Source organism: Hylobates moloch, unplaced genomic scaffold (genome assembly GCF_009828535.3).
Source record: "Hylobates moloch isolate HMO894 unplaced genomic scaffold, HMol_V3 SCAFFOLD_9, whole genome shotgun sequence".
Taxonomy (NCBI): domain Eukaryota; kingdom Metazoa; phylum Chordata; class Mammalia; order Primates; family Hylobatidae; genus Hylobates; species Hylobates moloch.
Genome location: NW_026652284.1, coordinates 75,418,804 through 75,437,122, shown reverse-complemented (window position 1 = coordinate 75,437,122; position 18,319 = coordinate 75,418,804). Strand labels below are relative to the sequence as shown.

Below are 18,319 nucleotides of genomic sequence, written 5' to 3'. Positions count from 1 at the left end.
CTTTTGAATTCTGAGCAGAGCACTAAAGACTCACAATTCGTTTAAGGCCAAGGTCGCTTGGGGACCAAGATAGAGAACCCAGAAACATGTTTGGAACTTCAAAAATGCTGGGGAGGGTGGGAGGCCTAGGAAGTGGGGGTGCAGGATTCACTGCAGTTGCCTCCATCCCCACCCTCCCACCCCAGCCCTAGATAAGCAGACAAGGGTTCCAGTCCTGGCTTTGCCTGGGACCTTGGAATAGCTCTGGCCCAAGATAAGCCTGAGAAGGGCTAGAGTTTGGAATGGTGTGTTTGTCTGCTTCATAGGAATCCTTAAACCTGGGCCCAGGCATTTTCCTCCTGTCGGCCCCCAAGAGCAAACCCCAAACGAGCTGACTTCCTAGTGCATGGTAAGCACACCTGAGAGCAATCACAAGCATACTCTGAGAACGACCTCGTATGGCAGACGCACCCGAATGTGTTCCGAGATAGGGAATCCGTGAGTCACCAACCCGGAGATTCATTCCTTGTCTATAAGGAACATCTGAGCCCTCAGGCCGTCCCGTGGAACATTGGCCCTATGGGGGATGGAGGCCATCCTGAGTTTGGGGGTGGGGAGTGCGATACATGAAAGCTACCAGGTGGAGATCATTAAGGAGAGGGTGTTAAATGAAAATGCTGTATAAATTGCATGCTGTTTGCAAGCTATTGTGGTTTTCCTGCCCAGCCTGCTGCCATTGGACCATATGTACCATGGTTATATTGTCCAGCCCACCACCACTGGATTGTTTCTATAGGTAAGGTGGTTCTCCTATCCAGCTCACCACCACTGGACTCTCTCCTCTGTAAGTAAGTCCCAGTAAAACCCCCAAGTCACATTTGCTAGCTCTAGGTCTCTTCTTTGGCCTCTTGAACTTGGTGCCTTCTCTGCTGAGGTTAATAGGGGTTCAGCAGAACACCTAGGCCTCCAGCACACCTCCACATCCCACCCCCCATCTCTTCTCCCCTATCAGATCCTGATTCTTTCCCTCAGTCTCAGAGTTCTGAACCCTGGCCCCATCCTCTAGCTATGAGCCCCAACTCCTGCCCACTGATATTTGAAGGTCTTCTTACCTCTCCTGCAGTTCCCGTTGTTCTCCCATAGATCCTCCTGTGGTCCCTCCATCAGCAGGTTCTTCCACTGCCTCAGAGGAAGACATCACCCTCCAGACTTTGGTCCTTTAGAACTTCATCCTGGTAGCCCCGCCTGTCCTCACCTAGGCTGCACTGATAAAGGTGCTGAGTCAAGCCCCCACAGCCCACTAAGGCAAGTTCTCAGGGCACCCCATCTCCCCAGTTGATCCCAAACCATTCCCTCTCACTCTTGTCTTGCTTACTATAAATCTTGCTTCTGTTTCTGTCTTCAGGCCCTCCAGATTAAAGACTTAGCCATGCTCTCCTAGCATTGGAACCTCAGCTTTTCCCCATAGTTGGTGTCAACTCCCTGATCAAGCTCAAACACCCCATAACATGCTTCTATTGTTATCCCCATTTTACAGACACTAAAGTCTGCCAAAGAGAGCTTAAGCTGCTTGCCTAAGGAGTCTGACTACAGACTCAATCTTCCTACACCAGTGCTTCCCAAATTTCAGTGGACATCAGAATCACCTGGAGGGAATCAGATGGCTGGGATTCAATCCCGGAGTTTGCGTCAGTAGGCATGATATAAGACCTGATTATCTGCATTTCTAACAAGTTCCCAGGTGATGCCAATGTTATTGGTCTAGGGACCACACTTTGAGAACCACTCACCTACGCTCTTGCTTCTGTACTTTTGACGACACTTTAAGCAGGCCAATGAAGTCATAATCATTAGAGGTGTGGCCTAGGCACCAGTGTTTTTTAAAAACTCTCCAGATAATTCAAATATGCAGCCTGATTTGAGAACTACTAGATATAGTCTTGCCAATCAAAGCATACGGGCAGCATCAACATCACCTGAGTCCACTCAGACCCTATTACCAGATATAAGGTCTTGACTGAGTTGTCCAGTTTCTTAGCATGTTGAACAAAGAACGGAATAAAATGCACAAACAAAGCAACAAAAGAATGAAGCAATGAAAGACAAACAACAAAAAGTAACAAAAGCACAGATTTATTAAAGCGAAGCTACAATTCAAAGTGGGAGCAGACTCCAGCAAGTGAAGCAGCACAAGAGCATCCACCCCCCAACAACAATTAGGCTTTTTATTAAGTTACAAAAGTTTAGTAACTCCCCCTAGATGCACTTTAGAGGTCTCCAGTTGGTTACACCCGATGAAGGATTGGCCTGTGACCAATCAGAGGCTGAAGTGGAAACTTCTGTCTTGTTATCAGAGGAGCAAGGATGTGGCCTGTTTGCTGCCTAATCTTGCCTACAACTCACTGCACCTGCTGTTCTTTCCGTATACCTTAACCCTTAGTTACCCTAATTCCCTGTTCTCCTGGCTCACCCCCAGGTGATTGATATCTCATTAAAGTTTAAGGAACACTGATAAACACTCTACTGCCTCACAGTTCCTCCCCAGCTGTTCAGCCCTTTAACAGAGATCCCAGGCAATTGCTGTATCAGGTGGGGTTCTACCAGAGAAACAGAACCAGTAGGAAACCTTAGTAAGAGATGTATTCCAAGGAATTAGCTTACGATGTTGTGGGACTGGCTAAGCAAGTCTTAAATCCAAACGGCAGGCCATCAGCCAGTTCAGGTTGCAGCTCTCAGGCAAAGGCTGAAGGTGCTGTCCCCAGGCAGAATTCCTTCCACTCTCAGGGATACCTCAGCCTGCTTTTAAGCCCCTTCAACTGATTGAATCAACTCGGATTATTCAAGATAATATCCCTTACTTAAAGTCAACTGCTATGGACTTTAGTCACATTTACAAAATACCTTCATAGTTTGAATGAATAACTCAGAACTGTAGCTTAGCCTAGCTGACACACAAAACTGACCATCACAACCACTGAGGTTGCTTGATTTAGTAATAGAGCCCATGGTTGGGTACCTTCTCTTTTATGAACAACCAAAGTAAATAGATCAGGCAGGGGGTGGTGGCTCAGGCGTGTAATCCCAGCACTTTGAGAAGCCAAGGTGGGTGGATCACTTGAGGTCAGGAGTTTGAGACCACTCCAGGCAACATGGTGAAACTCCGTCTCTACTAAAAATACAAAACTTAGCTGGGCATGGTGGTGCCTGCCTGTAGTCCCAGCTACTCGGGAGGCTGAGTCAGGAGAATCGCTTGAACCCAGGAGGCGGAGGCTGCAGTGAGTCAAGATCGTGCCACTGCACTCCAGCCTGGGTGACAGAGTGAGACCCTGTCTCAAAAAAAAAAAAAAAATAGATCAATATGTCTTTACCTAAGCATTGATTAATATATTGAGTCAGCTAGTGGCAAGTGGTTACTTCCACTTCCTTCAGCTTTCACCACTGACTTCCCTTTCCCTAGGTGCTCATAGATGACCATAATAAGTAAGCAACAAGAACCTCCTCTTTTTCTAAAAGATCCATCAGCTGATTTAAAACATAAGAAACACTGGCCATATAAGCAATAGAGTGTCCTCATCTTTTGTGGATCTGAAGACTATACAAGACTATAGAGCCTCTACAGTCTTCAAGCCTGTGCAAATTACAAAAGCTTATTCCCACTTTGAGCTGGACTCTAAATAATGCACCCTAATATTGTATGACATTTTCTAGCAGCCATGTCACATTCTTGCAGTGTTTTGAGCTTGAAAGCTACTGAATAATTCTCCCTGTGAATTCCTAAAAGACTGAATTTCTGCCAGTCTGTTAATTATTTGTTACCTGTTTATTATTTAAACCAAAGTTGGGGCCTCACAGTTCTTCCTTTATTCATTTACACAACAAATATGCTAAGCACACAACACACAGACAAGAAACTCCCAGTCAAGTGACAGAGCAAAACCATGTGAGAAGTCATGTCATAGACATAAGCACAAAGTAAAAGTCCATTTTGCTAATTTGGGATCATTCTTATAACTTTTAATTCTTTTTCCTTCTGTTTTTAAGTGCGTATCAATCTAACCCAGCTTCATCTTAACCACAAATTCAATAGGCACGTTTTATTTTTTTGTCCAAATTGTTGCACACACACACATATATATATATACACGTATATATATATACACATATATGTGTGTATATATATATACGTGTATATATATACATACGTGTGTGTATATATATATGTGTGTGTATATATATATGTGTGTGTATATATATATACGTGTATATATATATATATTTTTTTTTTGAGATGATGTCTCACTCTGTCACCCAGGCTGGAGTGCATTGGCGTGATCTCGGCTCACTGCAACCTCCGCCTCCTGGGCTCAAGCGATTCTCCTGCCTCAGCCTCCTAAGTAGCTGGGACTACAGGCGCACACCACTATGCCCGGCTAATTTTTTGGATTTTAGTAGAGACAGGGTTTCACCGTGTTCCCCAGGCTGGTCACAAACTCCTGAGCTCAAGCAATCCGCCTGCCTCAGCCTCCCAAAGTACTGGGATTACAGGTGTGAGCCACTGTGCTCGGCTGCTTATATTTTAATAGCATTGGTTGGTACCTCAGAATTGATCCTCTTTGGGTTTGACTGTTTAATTAATGTAGTGGTTTGAATGGTGGCCCCCAAAATGTCAGATCCATGTCCTCACCCCTGGGACCTGTGAATGTGACCCTATTTGGAATAGTGCCTTTGCAGACATAATTAAATGAAGGATCTCAAGATAAGATCATTCTGGATTACCTGTATGGGTCCTAAATCCAATGACAAGCATCCCAAGAGACACCTAGAGGGAATACAGAAAGGCAGAGATTGGAACTACACAGCCACAAGCCAAAAAATGGCTGGAGCCACCAGAGCTGAAAGAGGCAAGGCAAGATTCTGCCCTAGAGCCTTCCAAGGGAGCTCAGTCCTGCCGACACCTTGTGGTATGGTTTTGCTGTGTCCCCACCCAAATCTCTTCTTGAATTGTAGCTCCCATAATTCCTATGTGTTGTGGGAGGGATCCGGTTGGAGATAATTGAATCATGAGGGTGGTTTCCTCCATACTGTTCTCATGGTAGCGAATAAGTACAAGAGATCTGATGGTTTTATAAGGGAAAATCCCTTTCACTTGGCTCTCATTCCCTCTTGTCTGCCACCATGTAAGACATGCCTTTCACTTTCCTCCTTCTGCCATGATTGTGAGGCCTCCTCGGCCACGTGGAACTATGAGTCCATTAAACCTTTTTCTTTATAAATTACCCAGTCTCAGGGATATCTTTATCAGCAATGTGAAAACGGACTAATACACCTTGATTTCAGACTTCTGACCTCCAGAAGTGTGAGAGAATAAATTCCTGTTGTTACAAGCCACCAAGTTTATGGTCATTCATGACAGAAACCACAGGAAGCTACTACTGCGTGTTTAACCACTGTCTGTTGTGTGCCTCCTTGATGGACATATTAGTAGGAGTCAGATGTTGTATGAAGGAGGCAGCCAAAGGCACATACAGGCCCCAACGACACATGCTAAAAGGCATGAAGACAGAAATATAAGTGACTACACTCAGGGTCCTTCATAAGAAGCCTGGACTAGCCTGAAGAAAGGAGTGCTGGGCTAATGGTGAGCAGTCAGCTTCAAGAGAAGAGCTGGAGATGGCAGGAGTTTGGACTTGATTTGATCCAAGGGGCAGCCTTAGGCTTTTGATTAAAGCCATGTATTTTAATGGTTAAATTGGAAATAATATGCAGTATGGATGAGGATGTGGGCAGGGAGGGTAGTTTCTGAAAGAAGGCTGTCTCAAGAATCCAGGCATTAGATTAAGGCTGTGTCAAAGGAAGAATCCACGAGAATTAACACATTATAGAATTTCAAGGTAACAAATCCAATGTCAAACCTCAGAATACAAAAAAAAAAGGGAATGGCTCTGTCCAAACTGGAAATACTAGAACGAAAATTTAGTTTGAATGACAGTTTAACCAGTGCCCATTTGAACATCTGATGCCTGCGCCTTGTTGGCACATACACAAATCACTACTCCCTTACTCCTTCCACCTTTTCCCTGCAGGTTTCCCTTTGCAACTAGCAGTCACTGTCACTGGGCCTCTCAATAACCACAAAGTAACCCTGGTGCAGTCATGAGAATAAGCTCTGACCCACATGGCCAGCTGCTCGATGTGCAGCAGGTACAACGAAACTCAAACAGATGAGGCTCAATTTGCTCCACCTCTCTCTGCTAATGAGATTTTCATGAGAACTTAAATTTTGGGAGAGTGGGGTTGATGCCTGAATGTCATTGAATTGGTAGATGTTTTAGCCCAATAAAATGAAGAGTCGTAAGAAGAAACAGGCTAGCAGGCAGATGGGGAGGGGGCAGGCATGAGCTGTACCCATGGATATTTGTCAAAGACATTTCTTCTAGGCTAAACAATTTTTAGCTTCAGTTTTGTTAAAAGCACAAAGTAGTCCATTATGGTCAATAATCCATTTAAAAAAGACAATGCAGTGAAAGTTCTAGGATTGAATCTGACTCAAAATCAAGATCAGTAGCTGGGACAGAACTGTACAGGGTTGGGGGACACACACTCACTGAGAATGTTAAGTACTAAGAATCAAGATATAATGGGTTAAATCCTTTCAGAAATGTTTATTGGGCATCTGCTGTGTGCTAATCCCTGTTCTAGATGCAGCATATAGAGTGGTAAACAAGAGAGACCTATCCTCCACTTCCGTACTTGGCTTGCCCAAGGGTGAGCTGAAAATGAAAGCAATATAACCTCATAATCCAGTCAAAAGGACCCAAATGTTGTTATGTCTGTGAGATAAGCAGGATATAGTCACATAAAAATATTAATGAAATGCAAAAGATATAAAGGAGACTGTAACCTCAATTACATCTTAGCAGCATGAGGTAATAGTGCTCTCAGAAGTGGATGTTTCCTTTTTAAAATGAATTCAAGGATTTTTGTGATGATGGAAGAGTTCTGTATCCTGATTGTGATGGTGAATACGCAAATCCACACATGATAAAATTGCATAGAACTATTCAGGCACACCCAAATAAGTGCATGTAAAACTGGTGAAATCTGCAAAAGATCTCTGGATTGCACCAATGTCGATTTCCTGGCTTGATATTGTACTCTAGTTAGGCAAGATGTGACCACTGAGGGAAATGAATTAAGGGTGTACAGCACCTTTCTGAACCATTCTGGCAGCCCCCTGTGAATCTATGGCTATTTCAAAATAAAAAGATTTTTTTAAGGAATTTGAGAGTAAGGAATGTTATAATTGTGACTATAATCCACCCAGGACAGAAGGTGTCTGATTCTGGGACCGCTGTCAGAGTTCTAGACACAGCCCTGGAAGGAGACAGGGTAAACCATCCAGCTTCCTCAGTGTCCTAGAAACAAGTCTCCTCCTACGCAGCCCCTTTAACTATCCCAAGGATCCCACACCAGAGGCACACATAAAAACCTGTGGCAAATTCTGGACTCCAGCTCAGGAAATTCCTCCAGAATGCCTCCCCACGGCCAGCTTGAAGCCTCCTCATCACACATGCTTGTCGATTCTCTTGGCTTCTTGCCTTGGCTCCCTCATGGCTTATTGCCCAGGGTGGGGCTGGTAATGGTGCCCCAGACTCTTGGCACTGACCTGAGACTTCATGGGGCAAGACTTGGTCCTCACTCCTCAGCTCCAAGTTCTGATATGCCTCTGAAAAATCAGGCTGAGGCCGTGTGACCTGGAGCCCAAAAAAAGTAATGATGTCCCCTGTTTTCTTACCCCTCCAATCCAATGAATATTTGTTACTGTCTTTGTTCAGGTTGTATTCTCACCTAGCAACAATTAATCAATGATTTGGACTCATTAGATTCATTCAGTGGGAGATAGTGATCAGAGAAAATAACCAGTATTTATTATCATAGTTATTATACCTGTCATTGTAAAGAAATGCATTTCCACTCTGGTTTCAGCATGACTTAAGGCAGTCCTTCAGTACAGTATAGCAGTTATGACTCCAGAGCCAGGCTGCCTAGGTTTAAATCCTGGCTCTGTCCACACTTGCTCTGAAACCTTAGATACTGCCACTTACTTGCTATAGGACCTCAGGCACTTTGTTTCCTCATCTGTAAAGTGAGATAATTAACAGAGCCTACCTCATAGGGCTGTTGAGAACATTAAACTGAGTAATACATCTAAAGTACTTCAAGTAGTGCCTACCTGCAGTAAGGGTTATATAGTAGTTATTATTACCGCCTGTAAATTAATAAAATGTTGAAGACTATAAAACTAAGAGACAGTCCTGTACCTATAAGGACTGAGTTAACCTTAAGCCCTGCCTCACTAGCAGACCCAAACTGAGAAATAAGCCAGCTTCTGAGACTTCTCTTGCGCCAAGTCCCTATAGAATTGGTATTTGTTCTGCTTGGTGATTTTTTAAAAAGTGCCACAAACCAACGCTAAGTTTTGCCCTTCAACATTAAAATCATCTGGCAAGTGATTCCAGGCAGAGAAACAACCTGCTGGGAGGCCATACAAACCTGTTGCTGCACTGACTCACCCACGGAATAAGAGTTGCAAAAGCAGTCCATGTAAAGGTCTCTGAAAATATCTCAAGTAGCAGTGTTTTGAAACAAGTACTGCTTGGGAAAGAACCACAGTCAATGAATACTTCACATGGGACTAGGAGAAGTGAAATTGTTCTAGGCTCTGTGATAACAGATCAACCACCTATTCAAGCAAAGTTGACCGAAGAAACTAGCAATCACTTCATTCAATTAACTCACCAGTTTAGTGAAAGATTCAGTTAACTTTGTGTTCAAGTCCATCAAAAGCATTAAACATGTTTTGCTATGATCACAAGCTTTACCTGTAGCTCACTTGACAAAAAATAAAAATGACAGTTCACCCAGGGAAACAAACAACAGTTAGAAACTGGCTATCCATTTCGCAAAATTACCAAAACCAAAAATTAAGTTTGTATGGAAAGAGCTTAGAAAGTCAAGCTACAGCACCTGTCAATATCATTAAAATCTGGTTGCCCTAAAATGTGATTCTGGCTAAGTTGAAAAAAAAAAGAAAAAGAAAAAGACATACCTTAAAAGCTGATCACAACACAATTAATAAATACCAAAGTAATGGCTGTATTTGAACACGCGATGGGGTAATTAGGCAGGGAAAACTGCTTGGGGCTGATTCCGACTGACTCCATTAAGTCAACTGGTGAAGTAATACTGCTGTTTCTCTGGAGAGACACAGACATCTCTGAAGACCTCTTTTATTTTCCCTACCATAGGTCCCTGGGCCCCTGGAGGATTTCCAAATGCAAAAATCCTACATTCATACTTTGCACAGATATCAGAAGTTGGCAAAATAAAACTAGAGATTTTTTTTAAAATGACACAATCTCAAGGGTCAATAGAACTATTAACAGAAGACCAAGACCTAATAGAATTCTCCTAACTGTCCATTCATGGAAAGTTCTTAGAATATGGGGAGGGGGGTTGGAGAATGGAGCTGGAACACGAAAGTACCAAATAACAGCCAATATTTGTTGGATGCTTACAATGAGGCAGGCATGCTTCTAAGCGCTCCTGTGCATTAATTTATCTAATTCTCAGGAGAGTGGTGTTATCAGTTCCATTTCAGAGATGAGGAGAACTGAGATGCAAAAAGATTAAGCAACCTCCCCAAGATCCACAGTGAATAGGTGGCAGAGTTGGGATATTTTATCCAGGCAGTATGGCATCAGGGTTTATTTAGTTCAATACTACACCATGAGGCCAAACAGAAGACCCTCCCTTAAATGCACCATGGAGCCAAATGAATCCACTGCGTCCCCATCAGCTTAGATGTACCTCCAGCAACAGTGGAGGTACATCTAAGAGCATGGGGCCAGTGTTTGCAAAGAGGCAGGCACTGGGACCTGTGGAGCAAACCCAATGACATCTCTTTTTAAAATTTATTTTATTGTCTTAAAATAAATTAAGTGTACAATACATTATTGTTGACTATAGGTACAATGTTGTACAGCAGATCTTAGAACTCATTTGTCTTGTTAACTAAACTTTTATGCCCAATGATTAGTAACTGCTAATTTCCCTCTTCCCCCAGCCCCTAGTAATTACCGTACTACTCTTTGATTCTTTGAATTTGACTATTTTAGAACCTCATACAAGTGGAATCTTCTGTGACTGGCTCATTATTGCACTTAGCATTATGTCCTCAAGGTTCATCTATGTTGTCATGTAGTGCAGAATTTCCTTCTTTATTAAGGCTGAGTAGTATCCCACTGTATGTATATACATTTTCTTCATTCATCTCTCAATGGACAGTTTGTTTTCACCTTTTTTGCAGCAATAAACACTGGAGTGCTACTATCTCTTCAAGATTCTCATTTCAACGATTTTGGATAAATACCCAGAAGTGGGATTGCTGGATCATATGGTAGTTCTAATTTTTAGTTTTTGAGGAACCTCCACACTTTCTCTTAGCGGCTATACCATTTTGCATTCCCACCTACAGTGTACAAGATTTCCAATTTGTCCAAATCCTCACCAACAGATGTTGTCTTTTGTTTTGTTTTTTGATAATAGCTACCCTGACCGGTATGAGATAATATTTCATTATTTTTTGGGTTGCATTTCCCTGATGATTAGTGACATTGAGCATTTTTAATATACTTGGCCATTTGTGTGTCTCCTTTAGAGATTAGACCGTTATCCTATATCATACACAAAAATCAACTCAAAATGGATCAGAGACTTAAATTTATGACCTGAAATTATAAAAATTCCTAGAAGAAAACATAGGGAAGAAGTTTCACGACATTGGTCTTAACAATGATTTCATGAATATGGCACCAAAAGCACAGGCAACGAAAACAAAAATAAATCAATTACATCACACTAAAAAGCTTCTGAACAGCAAACGAGACAAGTAACAGAGTGAAAAGGCAACCTATGGAGTGAGAGCGAATGCTTGCAAACCATACATGTGATACAGGATTAATCTCCAGAATACATAAGAAAACTCTACAACTGAATATATATTTTTAGAGTAACCTGATTAAAAACTGGGCTAAGAACTTGAATAGACATTTCTCCAGTGACATCTTTATAAGATTGGGAAGAGGGAAAAAAGGAAGAAATTAGTGCTGTAACAAAATATTCACCAGATATCAGTTTTTTTCTTATGAGGCTTGGCACAGCTTCTATAGGCTGGCCACATCCACAGGGGTTCTGTGCCTGGGAGGCATGGAAAACACTCTAAAACAGTGTCCTGGTAGCCATTTAAAAAGGGTGGACTTACAAAACAGCAATAATGAAGTGTGATTCCCCGTTACTGCAGCCCTGCCAGGCCCTATAAACCATCTGAGAGCTCCTAGCACCTGTGGCATTCAGGCCCCAAAGCAAGTGAGGGGAGAAGGGAGTGGCTACCTTTCCTGTTTCAGAGAGATGTAGAAGGAGGTGAAGGATGATAAAGCCTGCTAGTGCACAGAAAGGAAAACTCATCACAAGGGAAAGATATAGCCACCTGAAAAGTAAAAGTAATTATTATTATTAGTGAGAAATGAAATAATTAGCCTGGGAGCAGAGACTTGGCTATTAAGTATGTGTCTCATGAAACAGTCAAATATGGGCAAAGATCACAAAAAGAACTAGAATGGAGATAAGTGGAGTTATTTAGAAAATGAGAAAATATATATATATTTAAATCATAAGCTACAGTTAAGAATGGCCAAAATCTGAGAGCATGTTTACAGAGGAAATTGACTGGAAACCCAGAGAGGTGTCCTCGGTCTACTCAGAGTTCTTGTTGGACCCTTCTAAGGAAGATAGAGGTGTTTGCTGTCCTTTATCTCAGGAAGCTGTCCTGAGTAGGGCAAGGTGGCATCACCCAAGCCATATGGAGCTTTCAAAGGAAAGAAAGAGAGGACAGTGAAGGTAGACCAGCTGTTTCTCACTGGGTTAGAAAAACTTCAGAAAACCACACAGAGCCTTCTAAATGATGGGACATGCTGAACATGCCAAAGAGAAAGGTCCCATTGGGACGGGATTGGAGGGTATTTTCCCCCTTTACTTGTAATGATTCAAATACTGATGGATGCCATACAAAATTGAGGAAGCAGTGGGGGGAAGGGGGATCTTGATGGAGCTCATGTATGCAACATATGGAACAAGTTATTGAAGAAAGTGCTTCTAACAGAGTTTATAAAAGTTAAGAAGAGGTAGTTATGCTTCTTTTAGAGACAGCGAAGATTGAGGGAGTGGTGAAAAAATAGCAAAACAGGATTAAGATAAACCAAAACAGAAGACAAATATTGGGCCAGATGAACTTTCACCTTCCCTAAAATGAGTTATGTACCTAAGAAGAGATAGACTGGACTTGATTTCAGGGGGTGAGGGTTGCTGGTGAACCTGCATGTATCCAGTATTTCTGCAGAAATTCTGGACAAATCTACACTTCCACAGGCAGAGCCAACATTGAACATGCATGGTGATGAGGTTCTCTATTTAAATGGGACACTTACTTGAGTACCACATTCTGAGTAACAAAGAGAGAAGGAAATAAAAAAGGAAAGAGCATCTGAATGTACAGAAATCTAAGTAAAGAAGTGGCTAACTTTTTGTAATGCTCTAGTTTTTTATCTTTGTTCTAGAAAATAATTGTTTCTCTCTGTTTCATTTATGACTTATTGGTGTCAGAACTCAAGAGAGACTCAAATGTGACAAAGGGCCCTGTAAGGATCCAACAAGATCTAACCAGTCTATTTCACAGTGGCTTAGGCCAGAGAGGATTGGGCAGAACAAAGATTGTTAGCATAGTGGTGAGCTAAATGTCAGCGTGTCTGACTAACTGTCACAGGGGAAAGCAGGAGCCAGAATCACCAGGGGATGAAGTGTAAGACTTGGAAATTTTACTGCATTGCAGGTAGTGGATGGGGAGGTTGAGGGAATGCAGACTAGCCAAGTCCAAGGCCAAAAGAGCCAGCTGAGGGTTGAGCCTGGAAGCTTTGCTAAGGGTTGAGATCCATGGAAGGGTCATGAAATCAAGGTAGCCAATATTTCTCCAGAATTTTAAAAATAGAATAAGATAGGAGAGGATAGGATAAGATATACAATAGATTATACTAGAAGAGTGAGTTACACTCTACTAAGGATAAGTATTGTTTAGTGAAACTTTTAATTCAGAGGGGGTGTATGTGGGTGTGTGTAGTGTTTGTGTGTACTGGGTCATTATATAATGACTCGAAAAAGTTTGAAACCACTGATAAGAGAGGCTCAAATAAAAATAGAGGAGGAGGAAAGAAAGTGTTATAAAATAGGAAAAACCCTGAGATCACTACACCTCTGGATTTAGAAGTGTCTATAACTTTCCTTATTGTATTACTTTCCTTATTGAGTCAGGTTTTCTATGGCTTGCTGCTGACTAAATCACAAGGCAGCAAGGCTGAAGTGAAGATTCAATTAGATAATCTGGTGTTGGACATGGTAGCTCATGCCCGTAATCTTAGCATCTTGGGAAGCTGAGGCAGGAGGATCACTTGAAGCCAGGAATTGGAGGCCAGACTGGGGAAGATGGTGAAATCCTGTCTCCACAAAAAATTTTAAAATTAGCCAGACAAGCCATATGCAGAAAACTGAAACTGTACCCCTTCCTTACACCTTATACAAAAACTAACTCAAGGTGGATTAAAGACTTAAATGTAAGACCTAAAACCATAAAAACCCTAGAAGAAAACCTAGGCAATACTATTTAGGACAGAAGCATGGGCAAAGACTTCATGACTAAAACACCAAAAGCAATGGCAACAAAAGCCAAAATTGACAAATGGGATCCAATTAAACTAAAGAGCTTCCACACAGCAAAAGTAAATATCATCAGGCAACCTACAGAATGGGAGAAACTTTCTGCAATCTACTCATCTGACAAAGGGCTAATATCCAGAATCTACAAAGAACTTAAACAAATTTACAAGAAAAAAACAAACAACCCCATCAAAAAGTGGACAAAGGATATGAACAGACACTTCTCAAAAGAAGATATTTATGTGGCCAACAAACATATGAAAAAAAATCTCATCATCACTGGTCATTAGAGAAATGCAAATCAAAACCACAATGAGATACCATCTCACACCCGTTAGAATGGTGATCATTAAGAAGTTAGGAAACAACAGATGCTGGAGAGGATGTGGAGAAATAGGAACACTTTTACACTGTTGGTGGGAGTGTAAATTAGTTCAACCATTTATGGAAGACAATGTGGCAATTCCTCAAGGATCTAGAACCAGAAAACCATTTGACCCAGCAATCCCATTACTGGTATATAACAAAGGATTATAAATCATTCTACTATAAAGACACAGGCACACGTATGTTTATTGCAGTACTATTCACAATAGCAAAGACTGGAACCAACCCATAATGCCCATCAATGATAGACTGGATAAAGAAAATGTGGCACATATACACCATGGAATACTATGCAGCCATAAAAAAGGATGAGTTCATGTCCTTTGTAGGGACATGGATGAAGCCAGAAACCATCATTCTCAGCAAACTAACACAGAAAGAGAAAACCAAACACCGTATGTTCTCACTCATAAGTGGGAGTTGAACAATGAGAAAACATGGACACAGGTAGGGGAACATCACACACTGGGGCCAGTTGGGGGTCAGGGGCTGGGGAGGGATAGCATTAGGAGAAATATCTAATGTAGATGATGGGTTGATGGGTGCAGCAAACCACCATGACACGTGTACACCTATGTAACAAACCTGCACATTCTGCACATGTATCCCAGAACTTGAAGTATAATAAATTAAAATAAAATAAAATAAACCATAAGCCAGACATGGTGGTGTGCACCTGTAATCCCAGCTACTCAGGAGGCTGAGGTAGGAGGATCCCTTGGGCCCAGGAGATTGAGGCCACAGTGAGCTATATTGTGCCACTGAACTCCAGCCTGGGCAAGACAGTTATTTATTTATTTTTTCTCAAAATAAATAAATAAATAAATTAGATTATCTAAAAGTATTTTGTAAACTAGAGACAACTTATACAAATGAGAGCTTTTTTCCAAAATCATAACGTTTCAACTAACCTAGGTACAAGGGATTTTTTAGGAAAAATCCTTAACTGTTGTAAGCTTCACCTTCTCTTTGTTGGGATATACTTGCCCTCTCTCTTGGCTCCTGAGCAGGGATTGCATTCTGTACAACACCTAGTGCATTATACACTGGCATTTGGAAGTGTAATTGACCCCGCACTTAATAAATGCAGAATAATGTGATAACTAACAAATTGCCACCAGATGTTCTTAAGGCTTTGCAACCTTCAGGTGAAACTGATTGCACAAAATAATAGTTTAATTATTACATCATCCCTGTCAGTAATGATGAGTGTCTGTCTGTCTGTCTTAAGGCTGAAACCTCAAGTTAGGCTGCTGCTGAAGTGTTTAAGACTAAATGCTCAAATATGGTCCCCAAAGGCAGATCTTGGGAACAGCCAATAATCAGCTTCTCTATACATCACCATGTTGAATAATTTTACTCAAAAACAAAGCTCAACATTCCAAATCAATATGTCAAAAAAGAAGTTTCTGGCTGAAATGAATTTTCAAGAAGATGACAAGTACTCTCAGCAGAGGCAGACAAGCAACCAAAAGCATTATCTGTAAGTGGTTAATGAGACGGTAGGATGGGAAGGCTGTTTGGAATTGCCTCCTCCAAAGGGCACCAGGAAAGGAACTGGATTCTTCCATCCTCAGAAAATGTTTCTCTTCTCCAGTGGGGTCTCAACCGTGGTGTAGATTGGAATCACATGGAAGGGTTTTGGTATTTGGGGCTTTCTTTTAGCATCGTGTCCCTGAACCCCACTCCAACCAGTTAAATCAGAATTTCTTGGAGAGGAACTTAAACTGTAGATACTGGACCAACATCATGAACACCACCTAGGAACTTGTAAGAAATACAGAATCTCAAGCCCCACTCAAGACCTATTTAATCAGGATTTGCATTGTCACAAATCCCCAGGTGATTCTTGTGCCCATTAAAGTTGGAGAAATGCAAGAATCTTATTTTTTCTCACATAACAGTTCCAGGGTAGCAGTTCAGGGTAAGAGGGAAGCCCTGCTCCATATGGTCCTTCAGGTACCAAGGTTCCTTCCTTTGTGCTGCTCATCATCCTCCAGGACCAAGGTTCCTTCCTTTGTGCTGCTCATCATCCTCCAGGACATTGCTCACATCTGCCTGGTCAAAGCTGGATTACTATGGGGTTCCAACCAGTAGCAGTGGAGGAGAGCATGGAGGAGATCCTTTTATTGCCCTGAGGCCCACACCCAGAAATGCCACACAGTATACCTGCTCTGAATGTTGTCACAGGAACACATCTAATGCAAAGTAGGCTGTGAAATGAAGTCTCATTACAGGCCTAGAAAGAAAGAACAATTTTGGTAGACAAAGAACAGTCTCCATGCCAGACACACAGTGCCCAATAAATGATGGCTATTATTATTAACCAGGATGTATGCTTCCCCAGCTTAGAGTACAAATAGTGTTTATTTTTCTAGTGACTTGCTGAGGCCCAAGGATCTTACCAACAGAAAATCTGGTATTCCTTTCTTGAGGCCTTTCCCAATACTCCATCTCCAGATGATCCAACATTCTGGGGCCCTTCTTACTTCTAAAGGGTCAATTACACTTCCAAATGCCAGGTGGGAGAAATAACTAGAAAGTTCTACGAACCCACCAGCACCATTGCTTTGGTAGTTACCTCATAGGCATACTAAACACTGGTCTCGCTAGCCCAGTGGCCAGTCATCCTTGTTTTGGAAATGTCCTTGCTGCTCACAGGTCACAGTCATGCCTTCACTTGTATTTTTAGGTCACTGCACTTGCTCAGTTGTTATTCCTCAGTGAAACTGTGCCCAGCTGGCTTGGTGTGGAGGTTCATCCCTCAGCCAACTACTAGAAGGAACTATCCTTCCCCATGAGATGCTGACAAAGTACCAATGTTGAATCCAGATCACCAAACCGGACATGCCCATGGTGAACTCCAATCTAGCCCCCTTACTGTTCTTTCCAACAAACTTCAGTCCAGTTCATCTCAATACATCAGTATCTAATGACATTAACCCTCACAAGAGAAGGGCCAAGGACTTTATCGCTCTCCTTCCAGGGACTCCTTGCCCTCTTGGCAAAATTGTCCAATTCCTTACTCAGGACTAGTTTTATACACCAAGGGCTATGGTAAGGGGGCCACCTTTGTCAGACCACAAACAAAAATCCCCTAATAACATTCCCCCAGGAGTTAGAGGTATCTACTGGCCTGACATTTTTACAACTATGGGGTGCGCTCATGTGATTTTTTTCCTATTATAATGAAAATCTGCTCCAAGTCTGCTGCTTAATGTTGAAGAGGCAGTTACCATTTTTTCATTTCATCTCACTAGTTCTCAATAACATCTAAGGTCTCTTTAAGCCAAGTATCACTACCTCTGTTTACCACTATAGAAATGAAGAGTTTAAGAGACTTCCTAGTCTCCATGACCACAAAGCCAGGATTCAAAACCTAGTCTTTCTAACCCTAAAAACAATTAAATATATATATCATTTATTATAAATTTTTTATTCACCAGCTACTTTTTTAAAACTTTTTAAAACCATTTACGTGCAGAAAAATACACAGATCCCAAGTACACAACTTGCTGAATTTTCACAAACTGAGCTCCTTAATATTGAGCAGCAGGCTTGGAGTAGATTTTCATTACAATAGGAAAAAAATCACAGGAGTGCATCCCATAGTTGTAAAAATGTAAGGCCAGTAGATAATTCTTACCCCTGGGGGAATGTTATTAGGGGATTTTTGTTTGTGTTCTGACAAAGGTGGACCCATTACCATAGCCCTTGGTGTACAGAACTAGTCCTGAGTAAGGAATTAGTCCATGTAATCAGTACACACAACAAGAAACACACATTTCCAACAACTCCTAGAAAGCCATCTTATGGTACTTTCTATTCATTCTCCCAACTAGGGTAGTCATTATCCTATTGTCTAGTTTTGCCTGGTTTTAAGCTTTAGATAAATAAAATCATACAGTATTTACTTTTTCATGTCTGGCTTCTTTTATTTTACATTATATGTGTGAGTTTCATACCTGTTGTTACATGTACATGTAGTTTGGTCACTTTCATAGCAGTATAGTATTCTATTACATAAATATACTACAATTTATCCATTCTATTGTTGGTGGGCATTTGGGTAGCCTCCATTTTGGGGATATCACAAATACTGCTACAATGAACATTCTAACACTTGTCT

The 18,319-nt window shown here is 41.6% G+C and overlaps 1 protein-coding gene across 2 annotated transcripts in view; it reads right to left on the bottom strand.

Annotated features, from left to right (window-relative positions):
* The window catches only part of LOC116813437 (uncharacterized), a 575,563-nt gene that overhangs the window by 542,290 nt on the left and 14,954 nt on the right, over positions 1-18,319 (bottom strand). The window contains exon 2 of one of the 2 annotated variants that reach the window (XM_032760087.2): positions 1,092-1,162. The exons of the other annotated variant lie outside the window; for it this stretch is intronic. Within the exon in view, the coding sequence (XP_032615978.1) occupies positions 1,092-1,162 (71 nt within the window). The remainder of the gene's footprint in view (positions 1-1,091; positions 1,163-18,319) is intronic. 2 annotated transcript variants of the gene reach the window in all.